Raw genomic sequence first — 27,117 nt, 5'->3', positions numbered from 1 at the left:
AGATCACAATTCCAGTTGGTCAGAATTTTACATACACTAAGTTACCTGTGCATTTAAGCAGCTTGGAAAATTCCAGATAATTATGTCAAGCCTTTAGACAATTAGCCACTGAGCTTCTGATATGAGGTGTACTGAATTGGAGGTGTACCTGTGGATGTATTTTAAGGCCTACCATCAAACTCAGTTCCACTTTGCTTGGCATTATGGGAAAATCAAAATAAATCAGCCAAAAAATAGAAAAGAAAAAAAAAAAATCAAATTTGGTTGGTTAGGACACCTGGCTGGTGTCACTCAGCATGCCTTGGATTTGAACTTGCGACTCCAGGAGTGGTAGTCAGCGTCTTTACACGCTGAGTTACCCAGGCCCCTTGACCTACCATTTTTTAGATTTTTTTATCTTTCTCCAATCAAGTAGATAGGAGCTGCACTGGCATGACAGGAAATAGCCTCCCGAAAGTGTTCCAAAGATGGCTGACAGTGGACTGACTTGCCAGGAAGATGATGATTTCACCCAACACTGCTCAAAAACACTTCTAAAAGCTCCTGTAAATGCAAGGAAACAATGGGAAGCCTCACTAGCTAGAAGCTGAAAGGAATATAAACTGAAAAATGACTCAGAACCTGTTGTTTGTTAGTATGACCCCTTAATTAATACCCAGAAGGTGTGGGAGGTTGCAAGAATACTCCCCAGCTAACTACTTGACCTTTGAGAAGTATGTGAATTAAAGATGTTAACATTTATGTGGGCTGGGGATTTATTGCTGGATTATTTTTCAGGATTATGTAAAAATCTCAATTAATAAGTTAAAATCATATATAAATAAAATACTATGTAATTGTAAATGGCAAGATCACAAGCACAACTCTATCAAAAGTAAAATGCAATACACAGAGAAAACCATTCACAATGGAGCTTTCTAATCTCTCTATCTGCACAGTGCAGACAGTGTTTTTCCAGTGTTTGGTTATTCAGTATTGGTAAAATCATAATCACTCTGTGGGTTATAAACTATCAAAGAGGAATTTAATGTGACTCAGAATCAATAACAATCTTGTACAAATGGGGAAAATCAGCATTAGGTATACAGTAACTCAAACAAGGTTTAAGTAGCCTACATTTGTTATTGTAAACTAATCTAAGAGCTGTGTGTGGGCTGCATTTTAATAACTTATTAAATGAATTATTTTAATGGTATGTATTATCTATTTACTTACCTTTTTTTTATAAATAATCTGTAGTAAAAATAAATACAAAACCCTCTCTGAATTAAGGCACTAAATTTAACGTACCATCGTGATTCTTGCATAGATGATCTCATCAGAAACACATGGTTCATAAATGAAAGTGATGAGTATACTGAACAAAAAGAAAGAAAGTGCTCTGAGCAATAACGTTCTAATCTGTACATGTAAAAAAGGAGTACACAGTCATGTTTTAACCTTTGTTTGATATTTGTGGTCTCACTAAAGGAATAAAGAAATATGACAAATTGACTCAAGTTGACTCATTTGATAGGTATGATTTAGAACATTGTATTCAACATAAATTTGTGGAGTTTGAGTAAAAGTATTAAACATATGAGTAATAAGTGATAGTCCAATATTTAAGTGCCTCTCTTTAAAAACAAACAAACACTTGTTTACTCTGGGTTGTCCATTCCATTAATTACAATGCAAACATATGTTTAGTTAGTCAAGAATGTAAAGAAATACTCCGCATATTCCAAAATGTGTTAGACACAAAGTCGCAAAACCTGCTTTTATTTAAATATTTCACAGAGTTAGCTGTGTTGTGAGTGCAGTGCACTATGTATAATGCACAATCTATAAAATGGTCTCTGTTCATTTAAAACACCATTAAAACAGTTGTTCAAATGTATTTTCTGTGTGTGCAAGTATTCTGGACACAGAAACAAGGCAATTTATCTTGTTCCTGGTCGCCACATGTACCGATACGATAGCAGCCTCCTCATGACAACCATTCTGTACATCTCATATTTACATAAATCTGTTTAAACACATCTCAGAATGATGACTTCATGACTGTGGAGATGAGAAGAAAGCTGAAAAGTACATATTGCAAGAGTAATCTGAGATGCAGACAGAGATAAACAATTTTTCTTGTCTTCAAGTTTGGGCCAACACCTTCCAACTTTTACATGTTGATATAGATTATAGATTTGTTTACATTCTTACACACCCTTTTTGAACATGCACTTAGTCATATACAGTAATAGATTACTACTTTCAGGACCCACACACTCAAATATGTGCACTCATTCATCCATTGAACCTCTCTCATATTGTTTTAACCTGTTCTGCAGTGATTGATTAATATGTCATTGCTGTTCGAATGAACAGGCAAGAATGAATGTTGCTCATCTGATATTATTTGTTCCCCTGCTCTGTACACCTGTTGCGAAATGGATACCAACTGAGCCTATGTTTTAAAATCATCAACTTGAAAGAGAGAGGTCCATCCAAAATAAATAATAATGATTAAAAAAAAACTTGTTACACTCACCCAATCTGACAGATTGTGTTTTCAAAAGTCTTGAAAATAAATATATTATATACCAATAATATTCCAAAATACATGGAACAGTCCTCTGAATTCTCTTTGCTGTAGTAAAACTGTAACAAGAACTAGTCAGACTTTCTCCTACAACACAGATCCTCTTTGGCCTAAAAAGAAATCATCTATTGTTGTAATTCGGTTTGTTAGAAAGCGTCTGCCATAATACCTTATAATAAAGGCATAAATCATTAAGCATTTATCACTCAGTGTAATGTACTTCCATTATAAATTACATCACACAGTATTTCAGGCCCTATGTAACGCTGCCCCCTAAAGTCAAGCATGTGTATGGTGTCCTTGTTTTGTAGCAACATTAAAAGTGGGGATGCACCCAAGTTCAGCTTGTATTATGGTGAGGTTTGCACAATAAAAACAAAATCCATCCTGAGTTTTTTTTTTTTTTTTTTTTTATAAATAAATGTCCTCTCCATGTGTTTAAAACATTCTTTGCATTTACAAACGATCAAGTGAATGGACATAATGCTACCGGCAAGTATGCATTGGCATATCAGCATTTCTTTGAATTCAAATAATGTTGATAAGAAATTGATTAATCTATCCATCCATGCCTCAATGTCTTTACATCGCAACTCAAACAGACATGCTTCAGTCTCTAATATTCTGGCTCACATTAGTAAATTAGTTTCTGCTTCTTTGCTCCTTCTTCAGCATCTTTTAGATTTGACTTTCCAAATGTCTTCAATTCTTTTGTTAACTTAGCCTTTCAGTTAGGCTGCACGGCAGATGTTCCTCTCTTTCTTGTCATTCCATCATTATCTTTCCCATCTTTTGATTTATTGGAGTGCTTATGAGTGAGTGTTTGCATTATGTGTGCACATTCCTCCTGAGACTTGTGACACTAGGCCTTTTTCAGTGCAATAAAATGGGGGGTCCACATGTCCATGGGTCCACTACCTGCCCTCTATTGGGCCAGCGCTGGCATAGCAACCAGTTCCAGGCAGAGTGCAATGGAACACTCGACATCAATTACACCATATACAAACTACCAGGACTGGTTAAAGCAAGTTGTCCATTGCCCATATCACTCACTTCATCCTCTAAAAGCCCTGATACGTCAGCATTTGGAATGCTATCGTGATAGCTGCTGAAGCTTATATTGTCCTCCTTCAGCTCAATGGTCCAGAAGGGGGCGTTCAGCTTGCGGTTTTGGTACTCTCTGTAAGTGTACACGCCGCCCACCACAGCCATCAGAGCTACCACCAAAATGATGATGACGGCAAGGACAATGATGTTAAACTGATTCCATGGGAGTGGAGTCACTGTGGCAGTGGTGGTGTTGAGGGTGCTGGCTAGGCTGGTCAGCAGGGTAGTGGAGGAGGTGGTGGTAAATTTGACAGTAGAATTGAGGCTGGAGGTCATGGTGGTGTAGTGAAACCAGTGGGTAGTGCTTGAAGGAGTAGAGTGGATGACTGCAGACAGAGCCAGAGAAGGAGCAGCAGGCAGAAGGAGAGAGAAAGATGGACAGTGTAAATCATTAGCAGCTATTACAATACAGTATTCATTATTTAATGACTATCTATAATACATGCAACTGATTGGTCCATCACAGTATTCTGAGTTCAAATGAGTTTGTATGATGGCTTCAAAATAGCATAATTGACCGCTACTTGTTATTAATATTTTCATAAATAACACAAAACTGCCTTAAAATGCAAGTGAATGGTGATCCGAATACTGAAGCTCCAAAAATCACAGACAGTCAGCATAAAAGTCATCCATACGACACCAGCTGTTAAATACATTTCTTCTAAAGAGACATGATCGCTTTTGGTGCTAAAAATATAAATATTTAAGTACTTTTTAAACTCTAAATCATGCTTCCAGTCGGCAGTGGTACATGCGCATTGGAAACATGCGAGATACGAAACACTGAGGCACTTCTGGCAGAGTCACAGCCAGAAGAGCAGCGCTGTTTACAACTGAGGAGGAACACTGTACAGTAGCTTGGTTGATTTTTAGTTTCGATCAGTTATTATCTATTTCTATCCCTCACAATAGTGTGTTTGTGTGCTTATCCTGAATGTCTCAACCGAGTGGAGATTACCTCGGTATCCATGGCAATGCGAATACTTCACACGAGAGACCGCTTGTACTCCACCCTCTCCTGAAGCGTTGGATTATAGTTCAAAAGTACTTGATAAAAAGTATTGATCTATTTTTGCACCAAAAGTGATTGTATCGCTTTAGAAGACATTAATTTAAGTCGAATCGATGACGTTTATGCTGACTGTCTGTGATTTTTTTGACCTTCAAATGAGAAATTGCCATTCACTTGCATTTTAAGGACTGAGCTAAGACTTTTTTCAATTTTTCTTCAAATGTGTTCTGGTGAAGAAAGAAAGTCGTACACACCTGGGATATCAAGAGTGTGAGTAAATAATTAGAGAATTAACATTTTTGGGTGAACTATTCCTTTATGTGTTACAGGCAGACAGAAAGGAAAAAGAGAGAGAAAGATGGAGAGAGGAGTATAAAGTATTTACAGTATAAAGCACTTGACAAAATCCCCATATGACTGATAAACAAGACCCGATTACCCTATCAGAGTTTAATTTGCCATAATTGATCAGCTAACTGTATACTGTCCCTTCTTAACTAACTTAACAGCAATATGGCCTGCAAATAATTCTACATCTACACATTTTATTATAACATCTGATGTATGGCATTCCACTGTAGCTTTTAGTTATAATGCTTTATCTCTTTTATACCTATAGAATCATGCAAGTTCAAACTAAAAGTTAACATCATTGCCAGTGAATGGATTCTATTGTAGCAGTACAGCAGCACTCTGTAAACATATGGCATGTACTTGCATGTTTTAAATGAAATGTAATACACATGAGAGGGAGACAGAAGTGAAGAAAGAGAAAATAAGGAGAGAGTGAAAAAGGGTGAGAGCAGCACATGTGGAAAAGTAGTGTAATGTAGAGAACAGATGCTGCACACTGGTACAAGGTTTACAGGCAGGACTCATTCCATCTGTTCAGTAGAACAGACAACTTTGGTAAGAGAATGTCAAACTGTACTCACAACAGAAACTTGTGTAGATAAAGACTATAATCCTATTTAAACACTGAAATGGTATATTCACACAAGAAAAAGTTTGAAAAGAATAGTTTCATTGTGGGAAACACTCATTTCAACCAATATAATTTCTGGCTGCCTATACATTATGGAGCTCTACAGCATAGTGTAGAAAGTTACAATGAGACAATATCAATGAATGGCAACATGGTTGTTTTCTTTAGGCCCAGGTATACTTCACTTTTGTGTGTTCCCGATCAGCTCACGTCTGGTCGATCGTGTCGCCTTTGTGAGTATACTCTTCTTACCACGAGCGAATAGAAACATGTTTGACGCATGCCAACTACAACTTCTTTGTGATACCCTTTTAATAGTGTCAATGGCAAGCGCATGCGCCGAAGTTGCGCACAGATGATGACCGGCCCGTGAGTCAGGTCAGGCCAGATTATGACAAAATGTATTTCACGCATACTGTGCGCGGAGCGATCACCAAAGTGGATGCGCCAAGTATACTTTGGCCTTTAGAATGAATAGTTTACAGATGAATTTTGGGAGTCAGAGAGCCGAGTCATTCTACAACACATGCTCTCTTCTTGTCTTTAAAAAAAAACCTCACAGTTCCTTAACACACAAGCAATTTTCATTTATCTCACAAAATAAGTGCGTAAATATAAATTGGTCATAATTCAATCACCATCATGTCGTTCCAAGCCCTTCTTTCTAATGCTAAACAAATAAGGACATGTTTCAATGAACACCTCAGTCCAGTGGTGTTTTCTGTGAGGAGGCAAGAGGCAGTGCCTACTCAAAAAATCATTAAGGTGAGAAAAAATAAATGACAGTACATAAATAAAACGCATAAAATACCACGAAATGTGAGCTCAAATCATGTGTATAACAGTCATATTTTCAAAGTAACTGTGTAATAGCAACACCAGCGGATAACGTTTCAGAGGGAATCAGCATCTCTAAGGCCACCCTCATCACGCATTGCATGACAAGTCACGTGAGGAGAGACATTGCCTCAACTTTGTACTGATTCGTTCAATACACTGTTAATCAATCAATGCCATAGTGCCCGCTGCCTCTCAAGCTCTCGTTCTCAAAGCGGGTCTCCGCAGATTGCTATGAATGGGATGAGCTGATGGAAGTGGAGAGATACAGTATTTACACAGTGAGGAACTAACTCCACTTTTGGTCACGTCCAAATCAAAGTGAACTTAAAATTACTTTGTTGTGTCAGTGAGCAATGTTATTCAAGGATATTTTTTGTGCCACACGGTTGTAATATTTACGAAAAAATAAAATAAAAACACATTACAGGCCATACAAATTGTGGTTCTTTAAAAAAATATTCTATATTTGACAGTTTAGTTTTAGTTTGACAACTGAATCATCGAAGTGGTGTCTAAACAAATGAATTAGTTAAAAAGTTTATTAAATGAAAATATAATTATTTTAATTAATAATTATTTTTTTTAAACATAACATTCTTTTTATCAAATGAAGTGCCTTTCTATAGAATCCTCACAGCACAATCTGAAACAACACTGGAGATATTTTTGTCAAATGAGGTTCTGCACAACAGAACATCACAAATGTGAGATATTGCTTTAGTATTATTATTTAATTTAATTAAACATGATGTTTTTTCCCATTTCACGCTTTCATTAAAATTTAGCTTAAATTTTGCATTTCTGTGTGTTTTTGTGATTTCAAATGGTTTGCATTTCTCTCACCTTGATTCTCACTGATTCTTGGAAACTGCGATTTTAAGAGCTCAAGCTTTAAGAGCTTTGCGCTCGCGCTGCTCTGTCTATTGAGCCGTATCCATCAACAGAGCCATACAGGTGCATTAGCCGAGGTTGTGCCTCCGCCTGTGTATTTGATGCTGCTAAACCGTGATACAAATGATTAAAATGAACCGCGGTACAACTGCGTACCAACCTGTATAATCGAGAACCAACTGATATACTCCAAGTCTAAATAAACATTTTAATGCAAAAGTAACTTGACAATAGATTTTTTTTTTATAGCCCCCGTTAAAAACCCTAGTACTAGACACATACGCACACACCCAGAGCGTGTGTGAGGCTCATGAAAGGTGTTTTAAGTGTACAAACTGCTGGCTTCACACATTCATTTTGAAGCTTGCAGCACATGCAGATTATATATGAGATGTTAAAAAGAGGTCATGACTCGCTGTAGTCATTAAAAATTCCAGGGCACAACTCGTATAGTGTAGGGGTGTAACTCCGTTGTCCTGGCCAAATTCCCCCCCATTGGCCCTTCTCAATCATGGCCTCCAAATAATCCCCATCCATGAATTGTCTCTATCAGTCCACTCTCTCCTCTCCACCAATAGCTGGTGTGTGGTGAGCGTACTGGCGCACTATTGCTGCTGTCGCATCATCCAGGTAGATGCTGCACACTAGTGGTGGTTGAGGAGTTCCCTGTGTAAAGTGCTTTGAGTGTAGTGTCAGAAAAGCGCTATAGAAATGTAACGTTCATTAATTAATTCATATTTATTAATTCATCCTTTTGCGGTTTATTAATCACACTTGGACATATTGAGATTTTTATTTGATTGATTGTGCATTCAAACATAAATTTTTGTCCCAAATATGTAAAATTCCATGACATTCCACATATTATAGCTAATGCATTTTTTTATTAATGGATTCAGTGATTCCATCCATGTTTTCCGCATTTAGGTGTTTTTCAAATTTTCCATGATTTTTTCATGACTGGAAAAAAGCATTGCAAAATTCCAGGATTTCCAGGATGTGTTGGAACCTTGGAACGTCTTGAATGGGAAAACAGAAGTTTCCAAAATTGTTGGTCAAGATTATGGGCGATTTGCCCTTTTAAATGCAAGGCAGGATTTCCATTCCTACATCCACCACATTGAGCATACTGATGCCTCTATTAAAAGGTGATTGGCTCTTTTACTGTAACTGTAAAGAGGGACTACAGTTGCAATATATAGCGTTTCAAATGTTCTCATTCAGACATATACATGTGGTTCTCATTCAGACATATACATTTCCTCATCATATGTCTCTGGTATTAAAACATGTGACGACAAAGCTGGCTTTGGCTCTCACCTTTAGGAGTGCAGTTCCTGGCGAGCGCGTCCCCTGTAAAGCCCTCTGCGCAGCGCTCACAGTGCAGGCCTGTAGTGTTGTTGATGCAGCTCAGGCAGTGGCCAATGTCCGGGTGACATATCTGAGGGAAGGTGTGGGGGTCTGCGTTCCCACTGCAGTTACAGGGAATGCAGATGCTGTCGGCATTGTAGAAGCCATCACTACACTGCTCACAATTAGGACCCTGGTACTCTGGCTTGCACTGATTACAGACAGGCTGGCCACTCGAGTCTAGAGATACACACAAAGAAAGAGGTTATAGACTAGTTTCACCCCATCAATACAGGCTGGATTGAAGAAACAAAGCAAAGCATAACCTTCTTTAACTGAAATGACCAATGGACCTCTGCTATGACAAAGGCACTTCAGTCTCCAGAGATACTGTAACTTGGCCACCAGATGGCAGAATCTTTTTAGAATGGTGATGGTAGAGCAGCTGAATGAATTTCAAAAACATGAAGGGCAAAGTGGAGATTTGGTACCAAGGTATTTATTTTTATATCAGTATAAATTAAATTAAATTTGTCAAATTAACTTCTTAAAAGGTTTTTTTCACACTTGAAATAGTTAACCCTGGGTCGTTCTAAGCCCTGGAAAAGCAATATAATCCTGGCTTATCTTATCTTAAACAATCTTTTTTCTTTCTTTTTGTCTGATAACATTCCTAAGGTGTTTATCACATCAAACTGTCAAAATAAAATAAAGACGAAATTCTCAGTTAATCCCTCAATTGCGCACAGGGAACAGTACTAAAACAAATGAACGTGCTTACTCATTACTCATCAGGGTGCATACATGAATGTATAAATTTGCTTTTTTAATTTCTAAGAACCCAAACATGTTATTGAGCTTTCAATTGTTGTGTAGTCATAGGAAAGAAATGTCTTATGCTAGGCAGATACTGAAAATAGACTTATGGTGTGACCTGTCACTGCAATTTAAATAGCAGGCAATAAAATGTGACTTCATAAAAACAGCATTATGTTTATATGATTACCGAGAAAGAACTGAGGAACTACTGAGAAATAAGTATATTGTATTTTGAAGTACCAACTAAATGCTGACATATGAGCAATTTGAAATTGGAGGACATAACTGACAAAAATATCAGTTTTGGACAGAAAGGGAATGTGCCAACCTCTGCTCATTTAAAGTGATGACTTTATTTAAAAAAACTATCAGAAGAACTGATTTTTAAAACATGAATGAGCAAAATACACATACATTCCCTTCTTTCAGAAGAAGTCATCAGTAACTGAGATGCGTGGATGCATGAACAGGCTTGCCTTTCAATCGATTATGGCCCACTTTTTTTAACCAGTCATGTACTAAACCTTTGAATACAAAACTCACTAAAGATTTCCCTCCCTCCATCAACCATCAAGACTCAAAAACTGTGTATATGATGGAGAGGAATCTGTGTTTAATGAAGTGATTTTCTGAAGTGCCAGAAAATGGAGGGAAAATATTTCAAGACTGGATGAAAGAATACATTTTATGACATGGCCCACTGAAGCAGAGATAAAATGAAAGGGAGAGAGAACCAATGAGGGGGAGGAAGAAAGAAAGGGATTGTTAAAGCAAAAACCATATTCAACCATACATACATACATACATACATATATATATACATACATACATACATACATATATATACATACATATATATATATATATATATATATATATATATATATACATACATACATACATACATACATACATATATATATATATATATATATATATATATATATATATATATATATATATATATATATGAGAGAGAGAGAGAGAGAGAGAGAGAGAGAGAAGACAAAGGCAGAGAGACATGCAATAAGACAGACTTTCTGTAGAATAGTACCTGCTGTGAATCAAATGGATCTAGAAGCAAGGCAGATTTTATGATACATACAGAGAGGGTGGTGAACAGAGGTCGGTAGAGTAGCCAAAAACTGTACTCAAGTAAAAGTACAATTACTTTAAAAATAAATAATTACTCAAGTAGAAGTAAAAGTACTAACTTAACTTAAAGTACTTGAGTAAGAGCAAGAAAGTATCCAAATAAAAGAGCACTCAAGTAGTGAGTAACTTGTTACTTTCACAAATGACATAATAGATGTTTACTCCCCAATATTCCATTACATAATACACATTTAATATGCATTACAGAATTATTATTAATGGAAATTCTGTCACCATCATGTTGTTCCAAACCCGTTTGACTTTCTTCCAAGAAACACAATGAGATTTTAGAGTCACTATTTACTTCCAGTGAACGTTTTTTTTTCTCTCCATATTTTGAAAGTGAATGGTGCCGGAGACTGTTCGTCCCAAACATTTTGTCTAACATATTTTGTGTTCCAGATATTACAAAGGGTCACACGGGTTTGGAACAATATGAGGGTAGGGAAATGATGACAAAATATTAAATTATGGCTGAGCTATCACTTTAAAGGGATAGTTCACCTAAAAAATATTATTCTCTCATCATTTACTCACTCATGTTCATGACATCCCAGATATGAATGACTTCCTTTCTTCTGCAGAACAGAAGATTTTTAGAAGGATATTTTAGCTCTGTACCTAGGCCAAAATGTTGATGCTCCAAAAAGCACATAAAGTCAGCATAAAAGTAATCCATAAGATTCCAGTTGTTCAATCCATATTTTCAGAAGTGATGTGATAGGTGTGGGTTAAAAACCGATCAATATTTGTAATTTCTTGCTAGACATTCTTCTCCCTACTCAGCAGGGGCAGAGAAAAATGTGAATCACCAAAAACACGTGAAGAAGAATGTGAAAGTGATGTATTTCTATGTTTTTCAACCACACTGTATAAATACATCTACTAATGCCTCTGGACACATCTTCAGTTTATGTGCCCAGAATCATTTGGTGTTTCGGGTCTTTCAACATCATACACCCTCCTCCAGGTGACCCAACGTGGGTTGATCAGACCCCAGCTTGTGTCCAGATGGCTAGCTACTCATGACTCCATGGGTCACCAATTTTGATACACAACCATCTTGAGGCCCTCTCCGCCGCTTCGGTGGTACTGCAGATGGCTCTCCTCTTCCTCTCTCCCTCAATGCCCAACTTGCTGAAAGCTCTGGCTAATGAATGGGGTGAGAATACCCTGCATCCTACCTCCACTGGGAGACACCTCGCTCTCCAGTTGCTGACCAATCCTGCGTACTTGGAGAGCTTCCTTTCAAAGGCCTCATTCAAGCAATCTTCCCAAGGGACTGTCAGCTCCAGCAGCACAGCTTGCTTAGTGGACTCAGACACAAGGACAATTACAGGGTAGTGGCTGAAATAGGGTTAGGGAACTTCAGCTGCCATTCAAGGTCCACCAGCAGCTGCCAGTCCCTTGCAGAGTTCAGGATGCCTGCAGATGTTCCTTTTGATAATTTGTTGCTCCCCAGCTCTGACAAATGCAATGGTCTGCTTGAAGGGCTGGGCCCTCTTTGCCCACTCAACTCCTGTGCTGATGGCTTCAGTGATGGTCTTCAGGACCTGATCATGCATCCATCGGTACCATCTTTTTCCAATTGCCTTTGTACAGCAGCTGAGGATGTGCTCCAAGGTTCCACGTTGGTGACTCTACTTTCCCCATATGTGCAGATTTGATGGGCTTGGAAACACATCGTAAACTGCCTGGATGAGAAATGTTATGTGGTGTGGCTCGGCTTTCCAAAACTCAGCCCAAGTCACTTTTCTCCCGACCACATTCTCCCATCTTGTCCAAGCTTCCTGTTGCTTCATTCCCATCGCCTAACAGGTTCTTGTCTCCTCCACTGTTGCTCTCACCTCCTCCTGGACTAAGCATCACCTTTCCTTTCCTCTGCTGGAGTTCATTTGGGGAAATGGAAAGGATCCTAGCCCAGATCGGCCTCGTGTGACCACTCCCACCAACCTCCTGTGCCGTAGCCTTGCCTCTGCTTCCTGGACAGTATCTTCAGCCCTCTACTTCCTGCCAATCATCACTTGGAGCCCTGCTTTAGCCACCTTTGGATCACACAAGTCCCTGTACTGTACCACTTCTCTAGATCTTGTTACCTTGAATTCCTCCTCCAATGATTTGAAATGTAGTTGCAGTTTATTGTGGTGTCCATAATGTGCAATGCTGCTCATGGTCTTTGACAGCCCAAGCCATCTCCTGAGGTGGTTACTGACACTCCTCTCCAAGGCTTCGACTGTCGTGATCGGAACTGCATAGATGAGGAGGGGCCACAGAATTCTGGGAAGAATGCCATGTTGATAAACCCAGGCTTTGAACTTCCCAGGTAGGCCAGATTTGTCCACGGATTTCAGCCAGCCATCCAACTCTGTGCAGGATGACTGTATGGATGAGGTCTCTCTTAGAGAGCAGTCAAGAACCTTGCCTAAGCACTTGACTGGCTTTCCTGTAATGGTTGGGATGGCTTCGCCGTTGATGTTTAACCAGAACTTGTCTTCCACCTTGCTTTTCCTCAGCACCATCGATCTTGATTTGGCTGGTTTGAAACACATCCAGGCCCACTCCACCAGCTTCTCAAGCCCCTGCAGAATCCACCAGCAGCCTGGGACTGATTCCGTGGTGACTGTGATGTCATCTAAGAATGCCCTGATGGATGGTTACCGTTGGGCGGAATTCATTTGGGGCCCTCTACACTCTGTTCAGTATACTTTGTGAGCATATTTATGGCTAAGGAGAACAGTGTCATAGAGATAATGCATCCTGTGATGATGCCGATCTCCACCTTGTGCCACCTTGATGCACTTTCTCCTGAAGAGACCCTCATCCTGAAGTTGCTGTAGTAACCAGCGATGAGGTCTCTGATCCTGCTGGGGACGTTGTATTTGGTCTGCACCAACATGTGTGGAATGGAGCCATATGCATTTGCCAGATCAAGCCACAAAGCTGACAGGTTGCCCTTATTCTCTCTGGCATCCCTGATGAGCTGTGTCACAACACCGGTATGTTCCAGACAGCCTTGCATCCCTGAAATGCTGCCCTTCTTGACTGATGTGTTGATATAGGTGTTCTTTGCCAAGTAGGCCAATTGGAAATGGCACTAAAGAAGACCTTCACCTAAACACTCAGAAGGGAGATGGCTCGGAACTGAGCTATCTGGGTGGAGTTTTCCTCCCTTGGGATCCACACCCCTTCAGCCACTCTCCACTGTTCTGGGATCTTCCCCCTTCTCCAGCAGACTCACAGGATCTTCCACAGATGCAGCAGGAGTTTGGGACAATTCTTGTACAATTTGCACAAAGTGCTGCTTGGTCCTGGAGTCGAGCATGCTTTACGAACGACCTATCTGACTTCCTTCAGCTGCAGCTCTGACATGTCGAACTGCACATCCGGTTCAGGGGGGTCTATCAGAATGTTGCACTCTTCTAACTCCTGCTCTCTTTCAGGGTTGCTATACATCTTCTTCAAATGTTGCTCTATGTTATCCTGAGAACAGATCAGTCTCCCACTGCGCTTCTGCTCCAGCAACTCCTTAGTGATCTTGAAGGGGTTTCTTATGAAGGCAGCATGCTTACAGGCCCTTTCACGCCACCGCCTCCAATGCCACTCTGCCCTGTGGAGGACCCTGATCATCTTACATAGGATGCACATCAGCTGGGCCAAGCTAATACATTTTTCCTCTGCTGCCTCCTTGTAGTGAGAATTCAGCACTTTCCTCTCCCTCCCTTCACTGCCTCCAGAATCTCATTGACATCAGTCATGTTAGCTGCCGGCAATTTGATCCACCTCCTGCTAGATTTGCATTTAGGGGGATTCATCTGCAACACTTGTAGGATCCTTGCACTGTGGGGTGACTCCGGACCTCTCTCCTCCTGTCTCTCACCAGGTTGAACACCTGTGCATTGTGCTGCTCTTGCTTCCACCAAACTCTTTATCCTTGCTTGGTGGATCTTCAAACCTCGCTCATTCTTGCAAATCTTTCCTCATGCAGACTGCTTCCTCGTGGTCATTTGTTCACTGCATGTGTCTATGCTGCTGTGTCCATCTGACTTATGTGATTTTGTTTAGTTTTAAGATGTTGCCACCCTATTCCCTTGCATTGTATGGACCTACAGAGCTGAGAAATTCTTCAAATCTTCCATTCAAAAGAGTTCTGTAAAGCAGTACCAGTACTCTCTAAATGCAGAGTATGCAGCATAGTGCATATGGCACCAAACCCGGTCTTGGAACATTCACTGTGTCTGAAACAGCTCCCTATCCACTATATAGTGCACTAGTGTTGTCAAAAGTACCGGTACTTCGGTACCAAGTCGATACTAAAACAAAAAAGTTACGGTACCAGTGTTTCTGCAGTACCAAGCACCGAATCTATCCGGTACCAGCGCACAGTATGACTGACACATGACAGCTTTAAAATGCTCACAGGCTTATTTTGAATTCATGCTCTGTTACTTCTTGTACACTGAAAAGGACAATTAATCAAATTAAAATCATGTCATGCCCTAGTATGATTTATTAAACAGATAAAGGCTGCAATCTTACTGTGGAAGAGATGTGTACGTTAAATAAATCCAACCTCTCGCCCACTAGAAACTCCACAAACTTTGAGAATCATTCACGTTGTGTGAGATGACAAAGCAGATCACTTATCCATTGTGAATCATGTAAAATATATATTTATATAATTAAAATCACAGCATCTGCACTCTAATCTCAGCTCAGCATTATTTATATCGCATTTAAAACAACAGTTAACAAAAGTGGGTCACAGTAATACAATTTAAAACTTAACAACATTTCAAAATGACCACATACACAAACACCAGTAATCTAAAATACAAACACTCCAAAACTGTGTTCTACATTTCATTCGTCAGACTTAAAGGCCAGTATAAAAAGATGAGACTTCAGACGTGACTTAAAAGTCTTCAATGATCACACTGCGCAGTGTTGCAAACTGTTTATCCAGAAAAGTGAAGCATACGCACTGATCTATATAGATCATTGAGCATATGGCAAAAAACACATCATAATAAAAGCAGGATTCAAAATAAAATCTAGATACCTGAAATTGAATAAAAATATATTACAACTAGTATAGTAAAATTTTACATTCTCTGTAATAATAATACTTAATCATAGTATCACAAGCAAGACATCTGTTGAATAAAAGTTTGGCAAAAAAAAAAATGCAATGACATGTTAAAAAGTTTTATGTTCCCTTGTTAAAAGTTTTAAGAATTTATTGATTAGACACCATTTTGATGACGAAATTAAATTAAACTTTAAAAAAAATTTCTATCATTATTAACATAATTAAAACTAACTAAACTGATGTGTTCAATAGCACATTATCATATTAGCATATTTTTGCTGTGGTATCGAAATTGGTATCGAGAACCGTGAAATTGAACTGGTATTGGTACCGTGACAACACTATAGTGCACTATTTCGGGTGTCCACCATTTTGTAGGAGTGTCTGAATTCTGAGTGAGCCATTCGTTCACTATTTTGTTTCACTAATTCTTACCCACAATGCACTCACAATACAATTTAAGGACACTCGACAACAGTTAATTGCCCACAATCCACACAGGGAAGATGTAAAAGCTGGGAGTTTACTGCTTTCTTCATGCATGCAATGTTTTATACATTAATGATTTGTAATGTATTAAATTACAAATCATGACTATCAAAATTACATAATAACATATAGTGAGGCAAAACACACAGATACATTTTAAAATGTACTCTTTATTTGATAAAATGTGTTTGCGCTTTATATTAACACACAGTATATATTAAAAATGACAAGCAGAATGAAGATTTATTGTATTAATATATTATTTAATAAGAATAACAAGTAAGGCCCTAGTATTTTAAAAGTACAAATATGACTTTGTTTCTGTGACAGCCCCAGAGCTCCGACAATCGGTGTATACGTCAGCGTCCAAATTCACAAATTTTGTTCACTCACTGCTGAGATATAGTGCACTAACTGCCATTCACTATATAGGAATTAGTGAATCAGTGAACGATTTCGGACACAGCCACTCTCTTCGCCATACGATTGCCTCGCGCCCACACATCTCTCATGTGCGTGACTCGCGCCCCTTGTTGTGCATGCGCAGAAATGCTGTCTGTTCGTGCTCCAGTTGACAATCACGCAAACGGCAGAGCAAAAGGCATTTACTCTTAACTTCAATGTTTACATAGATTTACACAGTTAATCCGCCCGAAGTAGCTGCAATACTTTCCAGTAAATTAGTAAATACCGCTCATGACATGATATATTGCTGCACTTATTTAAAAATGTACACTTAAAAATGGATGTTATAAGAGCACAGTTACATTATCACCCTGAAAATTACCATTACTACACAGAAAAGCCTGCGTTAGCATTTGAGCCAAAACTTACCTCAACATGCTGCCTTAAGTTGAAGCTGTGATTTTAATCTTGAAATATCTTTCGTCTTGGTGTTAACTGAAGGCATTGTATGACAAAACTATTCTTTTTTCACTGTGCGGAGTGAAGAAAGTGTTTCACTTTAAAGAGTTTGATGCTACAGCAGTGACAACTTGAATGATAGTCTGTGTCAGCGTGCGCAGCTGTGTGAACTTCCGCTCTCATAAAAGTCCCGTTCAACAATCTCTCAATAAATTACACATTAACTAAAATTAAATCCAGTAATGTACCAACAGGATAGCCTGCTGGTAAAGAAGAAAAAGTAAAACAATTTCATTAGAAATGTATTTGAGTGAGGGTAAAACATTCCCACTTAATCCAACTCTAAAAGTATTATTTTTATTTTTTTTTTTAAAGTTACTCAAGTAAATGAGTAAATGCAGTGCATTACTACCCACCTCTGGCAGTGAATAAGGGGGGGCTCTACGACCCTCCTATCACCATTCTCCAGACTTAGCCAACAGCAGGATATAAAATCAAAACCTCCAGATTCACACCTAAGGACTACTCCATTAGAAGAGACAATTTTACATACTTCTCAAGAATGAGAGCAATACCTATCAGAGCAAGATAATGAAACAAAGGACAGAGAGAGTCTGCGGCAGAGCAAAGAGCCCAATTAGATATACATTACCACCACAGAGAACAGGGAAAAAAATAAATCTAAACTCTTAAAAGGTCTCTTTCTTACATAAAATTAAAAGGTTTAATACAGAAAGTATAAGAACATTCATGCAAAGAGAAAAGCTGCAAAGCTGTTGGCGGTGTAAATTTGATTAATTTGACCTGTTGGATTAAAACAAATGTAAACACACACACACAAACACACACACACACACACACACACACACACACACACAGTGTGTGGAGGCTTCACGCTATTCTCCGCAGCATCCACGCACAACTTATCACATGCTCCACCGACTCATAATTGTGCCACCGGAAGCAGCCTGTGGAGTGTCGTGGCTTTAAGCGTGTTGTTTTTCACACAACATTTGCTTTCACTTGACGCACTGCTCAGACAGGAATAGACATGCATACAGCCTGAGAGCAGCAGGGTTAACCAATAGTACATGCAGTTCACTGACACGGCTCATAGTGGCCAATGCCAATAACAACATTGTCTTATGAGACAATCTTTATATCGGCTTTCTCCAAAAGTTCACAATGGAGCTTCCTCCAAAGCTTCCAGAACTTCTTGACCAACAATCTTCCAGTGACTGGTTTTAGGCGGTGTATACCTTTCATGATCCTACTTATGACAGGATGTGAGAATATCTGGAATTGATTGTGTTGGGGTTAAAAATCTGTTCTTTGGTTCATTATAAAACCTTGTGAAATGAACCAATGACCCCTCTGTATTTTCTGGATGTGAAAGTATGCATCCTTTAGATCGATTGATGTGAACCAATCTTCGCTCTAAACAGAATAAAGCAGGGATTTGTGTGTCAGCATTCAGAATCTGTAATTCTTCAGGTAATTGTTTAAAAATCTGAGGTCTAAGACAGCCCCCCCCTAACAGTTTTTCAACAGTAGGTGCACTGAAAAAGGGCTTGTAGCTTGGATTGAGACCGAAAGACAACCGGTGGAACAGAGCGGCAATATCATCACAATTATAACAACTGACACTACTGGCAGATAACATGTCAACCAGTGCTAGGTCATTTCCAAAATAAATTCAGCCAGAATATGCAAACAAAACATGCCTTTCATAACGTAAATACAGCACTGGCAAGAAGAGCAGAGAGAGACTCCATTTAAAAGGTGCAACTTGTAAAGACATTATTGGCAGAGGAAATTTCCACAGTAGCTGGAGGAAAAAATAATGGATGATGTCACAAGCTACAAACATATAAACAAGAACTTAATATCACCGAACTTACATTTTAGACATTTATTTGGCAATTTGTTTTACCTATTTTAGTTTCAAACAAACCCAAAGCAGGATCAACCAAGTAACTTAGGGGCTTTCACACTTGGTTCGATTGCCTGTTCCGAACCAGAGTTCGATTGCTCCCCCCTCCCCCCGATGGACTGTGTTCACATTATATATTTGTATCTGAACCGAGGTACGCTTGCGTCATCAAGCTGCAGCTGGTGCGTAATCGTGTTGCTTGATAACCGCGAAATGAAAACGCGTCAAAATTCAATGAATAGACTTGCTCGGTTCACATTTGTTCTTCTTTTTTTTAAACTTTGGTTTTGTTTTCAACATCAAGATACAGAAACACACTTGCGTCTGTCTGCCGCAAAAATACTGAAATCGTTCAAAAGACAGCGGGCTGTCCGCCGAAGACAATTTTTGCGAAGGCAAGCAGAAATCATCTCTCTGCTTGCAGTGCGTGTGCGTCAATCCCGCGTTTCGTCAAGGTAAGTGTATACACACACACACACGCACACACGCACGCACGCATGCATGCACGAAAGTAAACCCTTACCGCTCATTTTGAAAGTGATGCGTGTGAGACTGACGACCACTTTATACGTCATCAATAGCGGTTCACTTCCGCGGTTTGGTTCGATTGCGTTCATATCAGCAGCGAACCGTACTGGAGTTCACATGAACCGTACCCCAGACCACCTTTTTAAGCGGACCAGAGTACGGTTCGCGGGTGCGCACCCGAGTTCGGAAGACAGCGTTCACATCATGCAAACGAACCGAACTCTGACGTCATTCGAACCGGGGTGCGCACCAAAAGTGCTAGTGTGAAAGCCCCCTAAGAAACACACAGACTGTCTGGAACGCCACATAAACAAAGGCAGAGATACAGTAGAAACAGTGAAGCACCCCCAGTGCAGTTATACTAAATATCAGCAGGACTTGGAATGTTCATTGTCCAATCTGTTTACCTGACTTGAACCAACTATATCATTTCTAATATAATATACACTGGCAGCCAAAAGTTTGAATAATGTACAGATTTTGCTCTTATGGAAAGAAATTGGCAAATTAATTCATCAATTAATGGCATTCAACTAATCACAAAGTATAGTCAAGACATTACTGATGTAAAAAACAGCACCATCACATAACTTTGCAACCGGAAGCAGCCTGTGGAGTGTCGTGGCTTTAAGCTTGTTGTTTTTCACACATTTGCTTTCACTGGATGCACTGTGCTCAGACAGGTACAGACATGCATACTGTTACAGTCATTCCAGCCGTTGTCACCTACTGACTCCACAACATGAATAAAAATATACTGAAGTTACCAAAGTTCATTCATAATATAGAGGATGATTCGAGAAACAGACTTATTATACAGTAGTACACATAATAATTTCACATTCCAATAATTTTATTTTTTTACAAATCATAAACATGCTATAGACACATCCACGCATAGCTGAAGTACTTTTCTGCTCACTGTCTATGAGAATATACTAAAATATGAATATCAATTCTCGCTACATTTTGACATCTAACAGTGTATCTTTTATTTGATCACACTCTGACTTTTACAAGGCTGGTCATAAACAGAACAACACTGGCAAATAAAAAGGGTTTTCATAGACTTATTGAATCAAAGCTGAAGATCTTTGGGTTATGGTTGTAACCAAGGTTCTCTGAAGGAGATGTGTGAGATATCTCAAGTAGGAACACACCTCTTGCATGGTCATCCGTGAAGCCCAATGCAATCACGCCTATGCTGGTCAGTGCACCAGGGAAGCCCCGCCCCTTCCCTATATAATTAGTAATACTGGCCCAAAATGGAATATGTTACAGCTCTTCCGAGCAGATATATATTGGGCCCTCTGGGGAGATTTCTCCCTCATCTCCCTCAGAGAACAGAGGTTGCAACTGTAACCCAAAGTTCTCTTTCGGTCGACTCGTTCAACATCTCAATATGGGATATAGAAAACGCGCATATATTCAGTCCTCAGAGCAGACCTACCATATCCGGTTTATAGAAAATTACGAATGTGTGCGGGGAGGCCCAATCGGCTGCCACACAGACATTCTCCATGGAGGTTCCTTAAAATAGAGCCCAAGCAGCAGCCATTCCCCTTGTGGAATGGGCTCTCACGCCCTCTGATAATGACTGTCCCTATAAAGATTTTGTTTTGACAATGTCTTACACCTCACTGGGTTTGCAAAGCACACAAACAGATTATCGAGATACATCAATATTATAAGCAATACTTCTTGGAAATCTATTGTGTTTAGAACCCACTGAGAGTCTGTGCACTTTGCCAAATGTGTAGATTGGCCTTTAAATTCCCTATTTAAATGCCATTTTAGGCTTTCCTGGTGCACTGGCCAGCAGCCTGTTGGTTGCACAGGGCTTCATGGATGACCATGCAAGAGTCATGTCCTATAGTGAGATGTCGAACGAGTCGACCAAAAGAGAACCGGTGGAACAGAGCAGGCAACAACATCACAATTATACCAACTGACACTACTGAAAGATAACAAGGCAACCAGTGCTAGGTAATTTCCAATGCAAATTCAGCCAGAATATGCAAATAAAAAATGCATTTCATAAAGTAAATCCAGCACTGGCAAGAGAGACTCTATTTAAAAGGAGTCACTTGCAAAGACATTAATGGCAGAGGAAATTTCCACAGTAGCTGGAGGAAAAAATCATGGATGATGTCACAAGCTACAGACGTAAACAAGAAGTTAATATCACCTAACTTACATATTAGACATTTATTCAGCCATTTTTTAAAAACATTTTTTTTTTAACTTATTTTTGTTTCAAACAAACCCAAAGCAGGATCAACTGAGTAACTGAGAAACACACAGACTGGCAGAATGTCTGGAATGCCACATTAACAGTCAGGCAGAGATTCAGTAGAAACAGCAAAGCGCCACAGTGCAGCTATAATAAATATCAGCAGCTCTTGGAATGTTGCTTTTCCAATCTGTTTACCTCACTTGAACCGACTGTATAAGTTATAATATAATATAATATACACTGGCAGCCAAAAGTTTGAATAATGTACAGATTTTGCTCATATGGAAAGAAAGTACAGTCAGGACATTACTGATGTAAAAAACTGCAACATCACTATTTGAAATAAGTCATTTTTGATCAAATTTCCAGCAGCCATCACTCCAACACCTTATCGTAATCATGCTAAATTGCAAATTTTGTACTAGAAAATCACTTGCCATTACATCAAGCACAGTGAGAAAGCCATTTGGTTCGTTAAATGAAGCTTAACATTGTCTTTGTGTTTGTTTTTGTGTTGCCACAGTATGCAAAGCATGTCTTAAGGTCAATATTACATAAAAAATGGCTTTCTCTCCAAACTCATCAGTCAATCATTGTTTTGAGGAATGAAAGCTAAACAATGCTTGAAACTGCCAAAAAACTGAAGATTTCATACAAAGGTGTACACTACATCAGGATCTATGGACAGGGGGACAACATTTTCCAAATTGGGCCCCATCCCAACGGGGGGAGGGGGTTAAACTGTGCGGAGTGCTTGTACATGCTCATTGGATACAAAAAACTAATATTCTAATAAAGAACGTTGTCTTACTCTTAATGATTTTTTTTTTTTTCTAAATAATTGCTAAAAATAAATTATAATTTTTGTATATAATATTTTTTTTCTAGAGTAGCAACAGTAATGTTTACAACAGCAAGTCAAGTCAGGTCAAGTGGTTTTTATTGTCATTCAACCATATACAGTTAGTACAGTGCACAGCGAAATGAGAGAATGTTCCTCCAGGACCATGGTGCTACATAAATCATCATAGGACAAACACAGAACTATATGAGACTACACAGACTAGATAACATTTCTACAAGTGCATGCACAAACGTGTGCAAAAAGTATGGGACAGTACAATAAATGACTAAAAGGAACAGGACAATAGGCAATGTAAGAGCCAGTGCAGCACCTACCAGTACACATTTGTAATCTGAGTAGTGCAAAAAGATGACACTTTCTAAAATGCTAAATGTAAACATAACATACTATGAAATAGTGTTCTATGGACATAGCAGTTTTTGAAGAAGCAGCCAGGTATAACATGACAATGAATTAAAGTGCAACTCTGGAAATGTGCAAAAGTTGAATGGTGTACAGGTGTGTGTGTATGTCAGACTAGTACCTGAGTATTGAGGAGTCTGATGGCTTGGGGCAAGAAGCTGTTACACAGTCTGGCTGTGAGGGCCTGAATGCTTTGGTACCTCTTGCCAGACGACAGGAGGGTGAAGAGTTTGTGTGAGAGGTGTGTGGGGTCATCTACAATGCTGGTTGCTTTGCGGATGCAGCGTTTTGTGTTTGATGGAGGGAAGAGAGACCCTGATTATATTCTCAGCTGTCCTCACTATCCTCTGCAGGGCTTTGCATTCTGAAACAGTGCAAGTTCCAAACCAGGCAGTTATGCAGCTGCTCAGGATGCTCTCAGTAGTCCCTCTATAGAATGTAGTGAGGATAGGGGGTGGGAGATGTGCTTTTTTCAGCCTTCTAAGAAAGTAGAGATGCTGCTGGGCTTTCTTGGTAATAGAGCTAGTGTTGAGGGACCAGGTGAGGTTCTCCGCCAAGGAATTTGGTGCTCTTGACGATCTCCACAGAGGAGCCATCGATGTTCAGCATAGAGTGGTCACTCAGTGCTCTCAAGTCAACAACCATCTCTTTTGTTTTGTCCACATTCAGAGACAGCTTGTTGGCTCTACACCAGTCCATTAGCCGCTGCACCTGTACTCTGTATGCAGACTCATCATTCTTGCTGATGAGAACCACCACAGTCGTGTCATCGGCAAACTTGATGATGTGGTTTGAGCTGTGCATTGCTGCACAGTCATGAGTCAGCAGAGTGAACAGCAGTGGACTGAGCACATAGCCCTGGGCGGCCCCAGTGCTCAGTGTGGTGGTGGTGGAGATGCTGTTCCTGATCCGAACTGACTGAGGTCTCCCAGTCAGGAAGTCCAGGATCCAGTTGCAGAGGGAGGTGTCAGGTCCAGCAGGTTCAGCTTTCCAATCAGGTGCCGTGGAATGATTGTGTTGAATGCTGAGCTGCAGTCTATGAACAGCATTCGAACGTATGAGTCCTTTTTATCTAGGAGGGTGAAGGCCAGATGGAGGGTGGTGGCGATGACGTCGTCTGATTAATGGTTGGGATGATACGCAAACTGAAGTGGGTCTAGTGAGGAAGGCAGCTAGGTCTTAATGTGCCTCATGACGAGCCTCTCGAAGCACTTCATGATGATGGGTCTGAGTGCGAAGGGATGGTAGTCATTGAGGCAGGACACTGAAGACTTCTTTGGCATGGGGACGATAGTGGTGGCCTTGAAGCATGTGTGAACGACGGCGCTGCTCAGAGAGATGTTGAAGATGTCGTTAAGAACATCTGCCAGCTGGTCTGCACATCCTCTGAGCACTTTGCCAGGATTATTGTCTGGTCCAGCAGCCTTCCGTGGGTTGACTGAACGTAAAGTTTTCCCTCACATCGGCCGTGGTAAGACAGAGCACCTGGTCATTGGGAGGAGGGGTGGTCTTCCTCACCACCAGGTCGTTCTGCACCTCAAACCGAGCGTAGATGTCGTTCAGCACATCTGGGAGGAAGGCATCTTTGTCACAGGCAACTGATGTTGTCCTGTAGTTGGTGATGGCCTGGATGCTCTGCCACATGTGCCGCGTGTCACCGCTGTCCTGGGAGAGAGTGTGGATTCTCTGTGCGTGTGTGCGCTATGCCTTTCTGATGGCCCGGGACTGTTTGGCCCTCAATGTTCTTAGGGCTGCCTTGTCACCTGCTCTGAAGGCGGAGTCTCGGGTCCTCAGCAGCACGCACACCTAAGCAATCATCAATGGCTTCTGGTTGGCGCGTGTGGTGATGGTCTGGGAGAAAGTGACATCATCAAAGTACTTGCTGATGTAGCTGACCACTGATGCTCTGTATTCCTCCAAGTTGGTAGAGTCAGCATATGTTGCAGCCTCCCTGAACATGTGCCAGTCAGTACACTCAAAACAGTCCTGAAGAGCAGAGATGGCTCCTGCTGGCCAGGGTTTCACCTGCTTCTGAAGTGGTTTTGTGCACCTGACGAGCAGTCTGTATTCTGGAATTAGCATAACAGAGATGTGGTCTGAGTAGCCGAGGTGGGGGCAGGGCTCCATCCGGTATGCGCCTGGGATGTTTGTGTAAACAAGATCAAGCCTGTTCACCACTCTTGTTGCAAAGTCCACATGCTGATGGAATTTAGGGAGTACTGTCTTGAGATTTGCATGGTTGAAATCTCCGGCGACAATAAACAGTCCGTCAGGGTGAGCATTCTGCAATTCGCTAATAGCCCCATACAGTTCACTTAGCATTAGTGCTGGGGGAATGTAAACTCTGGTTATTATGACAGTGGTGAATTCCCGTGGTAAATAAAAAGGTCTGCAACTAACAGTCACAAGCTCCACCAGCGATGAGCATTAGCTAGAGACTAGCATAGAGTTCTTGCTCCATTCCGTGTTGATGTAAACACACAAGCAAACGAGTCTTACCGCACAGAGCTGCATTTCTCTTGGCATTAAATGAGGAGAGCCCGTCTAGCTGAATGGCGTCTCTGTGAAAACAAAGACACATCTGTCTCTAAACTCACGCTGCATAGCCTGCTGGAGTCGGATGTAGTCCAGTTTATTGTCCAGGGAACAAATATTTGAGAGCAGGTTAGATGGGAGAGTCGGCCGGCTAAGGTTTGTTTTTAGCCTACCCTTGACCCACACCCTCTTGCCGCGCTTCCGCTTCCTCGCACACCGCATTACGCATCAGCCGATGCCGAGGACTGGAGGCCTGGTCTCCGCAGCAAGCCGAGGTCACGTAGCTTCTCCTGCAGATCATCATGCAGTTTGGTTGTTGCATGCATCTTATCAAAGTCACTATATAAACTCAATATCTCACTGGAAACAAATCTAAAATGTCAATAAAATAATTGTATACAATGGCTGTGAAGAAAGCAGGGAAGGCTGTCATCAAGGGGCTGTGTTTGATGTCAATCAAACTGCGTACACGTGGGTCAAGTGCAGGTGGACCTGTCACCGTCTTTGCTGCCTAATAGGGGTGTAACGGTATGATAACAGTCACAAACATTACCACGGTATTACAGTTTTATGGTATTTCATGTCTTAATTATACTGATTAGGATTTTAGAAAAGTTCTGAAAAAATGAGAAGATTTCAACGGTATAATAACTATCCGTTTTAAAACAGAGGTATATTGTGAAACCTTGAAACGGTTACATCCCTACTGCCTACATGGCAGGAAAATTGCGATGTTAATTATTTTAGGTGAGGCATATTGACCCTAGTCAGAGCCCGCATTACATTAGCTGCACAATGCACATCATGTGTTCCACACATCTGATTGGCCAGGTGTTTCAACCGCACCATTTACACAATAACAGCGGGGGGATGGGGATCAGAATCAGATGACAAGGTGAAATATGTTTTAATGATAACAATTAATGTATTTATCATGTAAATACATATAGATTCTATTTTCAATGATATAAGTCAGTAAGTAAATTGTTGTAATTGATCCTATTAAGGGTCAACTATAGACCTATGCATGGGCCCCCCTGGGCCTTGGGACTAGGGTCATCTGTACCCTTTGACCCCCCCTGACAGCAGGCTTGACTACAGTCTTCAAAAACAAAGGAGAAGGCTCTAACAAGGACAGAAAGAGATGTGAAAGGCCCAGATGTACAACTAAACATGAGAATAAGTACATCACAGTCTCTAGTTTGACAAAGAGACGCCTCACATGCCCTAAGCTGACAGCTTCATTGAATTCTACCCGCTCAACACCAGTTTCATGTACAACAGTAATGTGAAGACTCGGGGGTGCAGGCCTTATGGGAAGAATTGCAAAGAAAAAGCCACTTTTGAAACAGAAAAACAAAAAGAAAAGGTTGGAGTGGGCAAAGAAATACAGACATTGGACAACAGATAATTAGAAAAGAGTGTTATGGATCTTAACC

The 27,117-nt window shown here is 40.3% G+C and overlaps 1 protein-coding gene across 1 annotated transcript in view; it reads right to left on the bottom strand.

Moving 5' to 3' along the window:
- Positions 1-1,665: 1,665 nt before the first annotated feature.
- LOC127634110 (multiple epidermal growth factor-like domains protein 9) overlaps positions 1,666-27,117 on the bottom strand; it is a 126,037-nt gene continuing 100,585 nt past the window's right edge. The window contains exons 5-6 of the mRNA XM_052113518.1: positions 8,734-9,003; positions 1,666-4,008 (exon numbers count right to left, since the gene is read on the bottom strand). Of these exons, the coding sequence (XP_051969478.1) occupies positions 3,566-4,008; positions 8,734-9,003 (713 nt within the window). The 3' untranslated portion in view covers positions 1,666-3,565. The remainder of the gene's footprint in view (positions 4,009-8,733; positions 9,004-27,117) is intronic.

This window comes from Xyrauchen texanus, chromosome 4 (assembly GCF_025860055.1).
Source record: "Xyrauchen texanus isolate HMW12.3.18 chromosome 4, RBS_HiC_50CHRs, whole genome shotgun sequence".
In the NCBI taxonomy this organism is placed as follows: Eukaryota; Metazoa; Chordata; class Actinopteri; order Cypriniformes; family Catostomidae; genus Xyrauchen; species Xyrauchen texanus.
The sequence above is the reverse complement of the archived record's forward strand: the minus strand, read 5'-3'. Positions and strand labels throughout refer to the sequence as shown.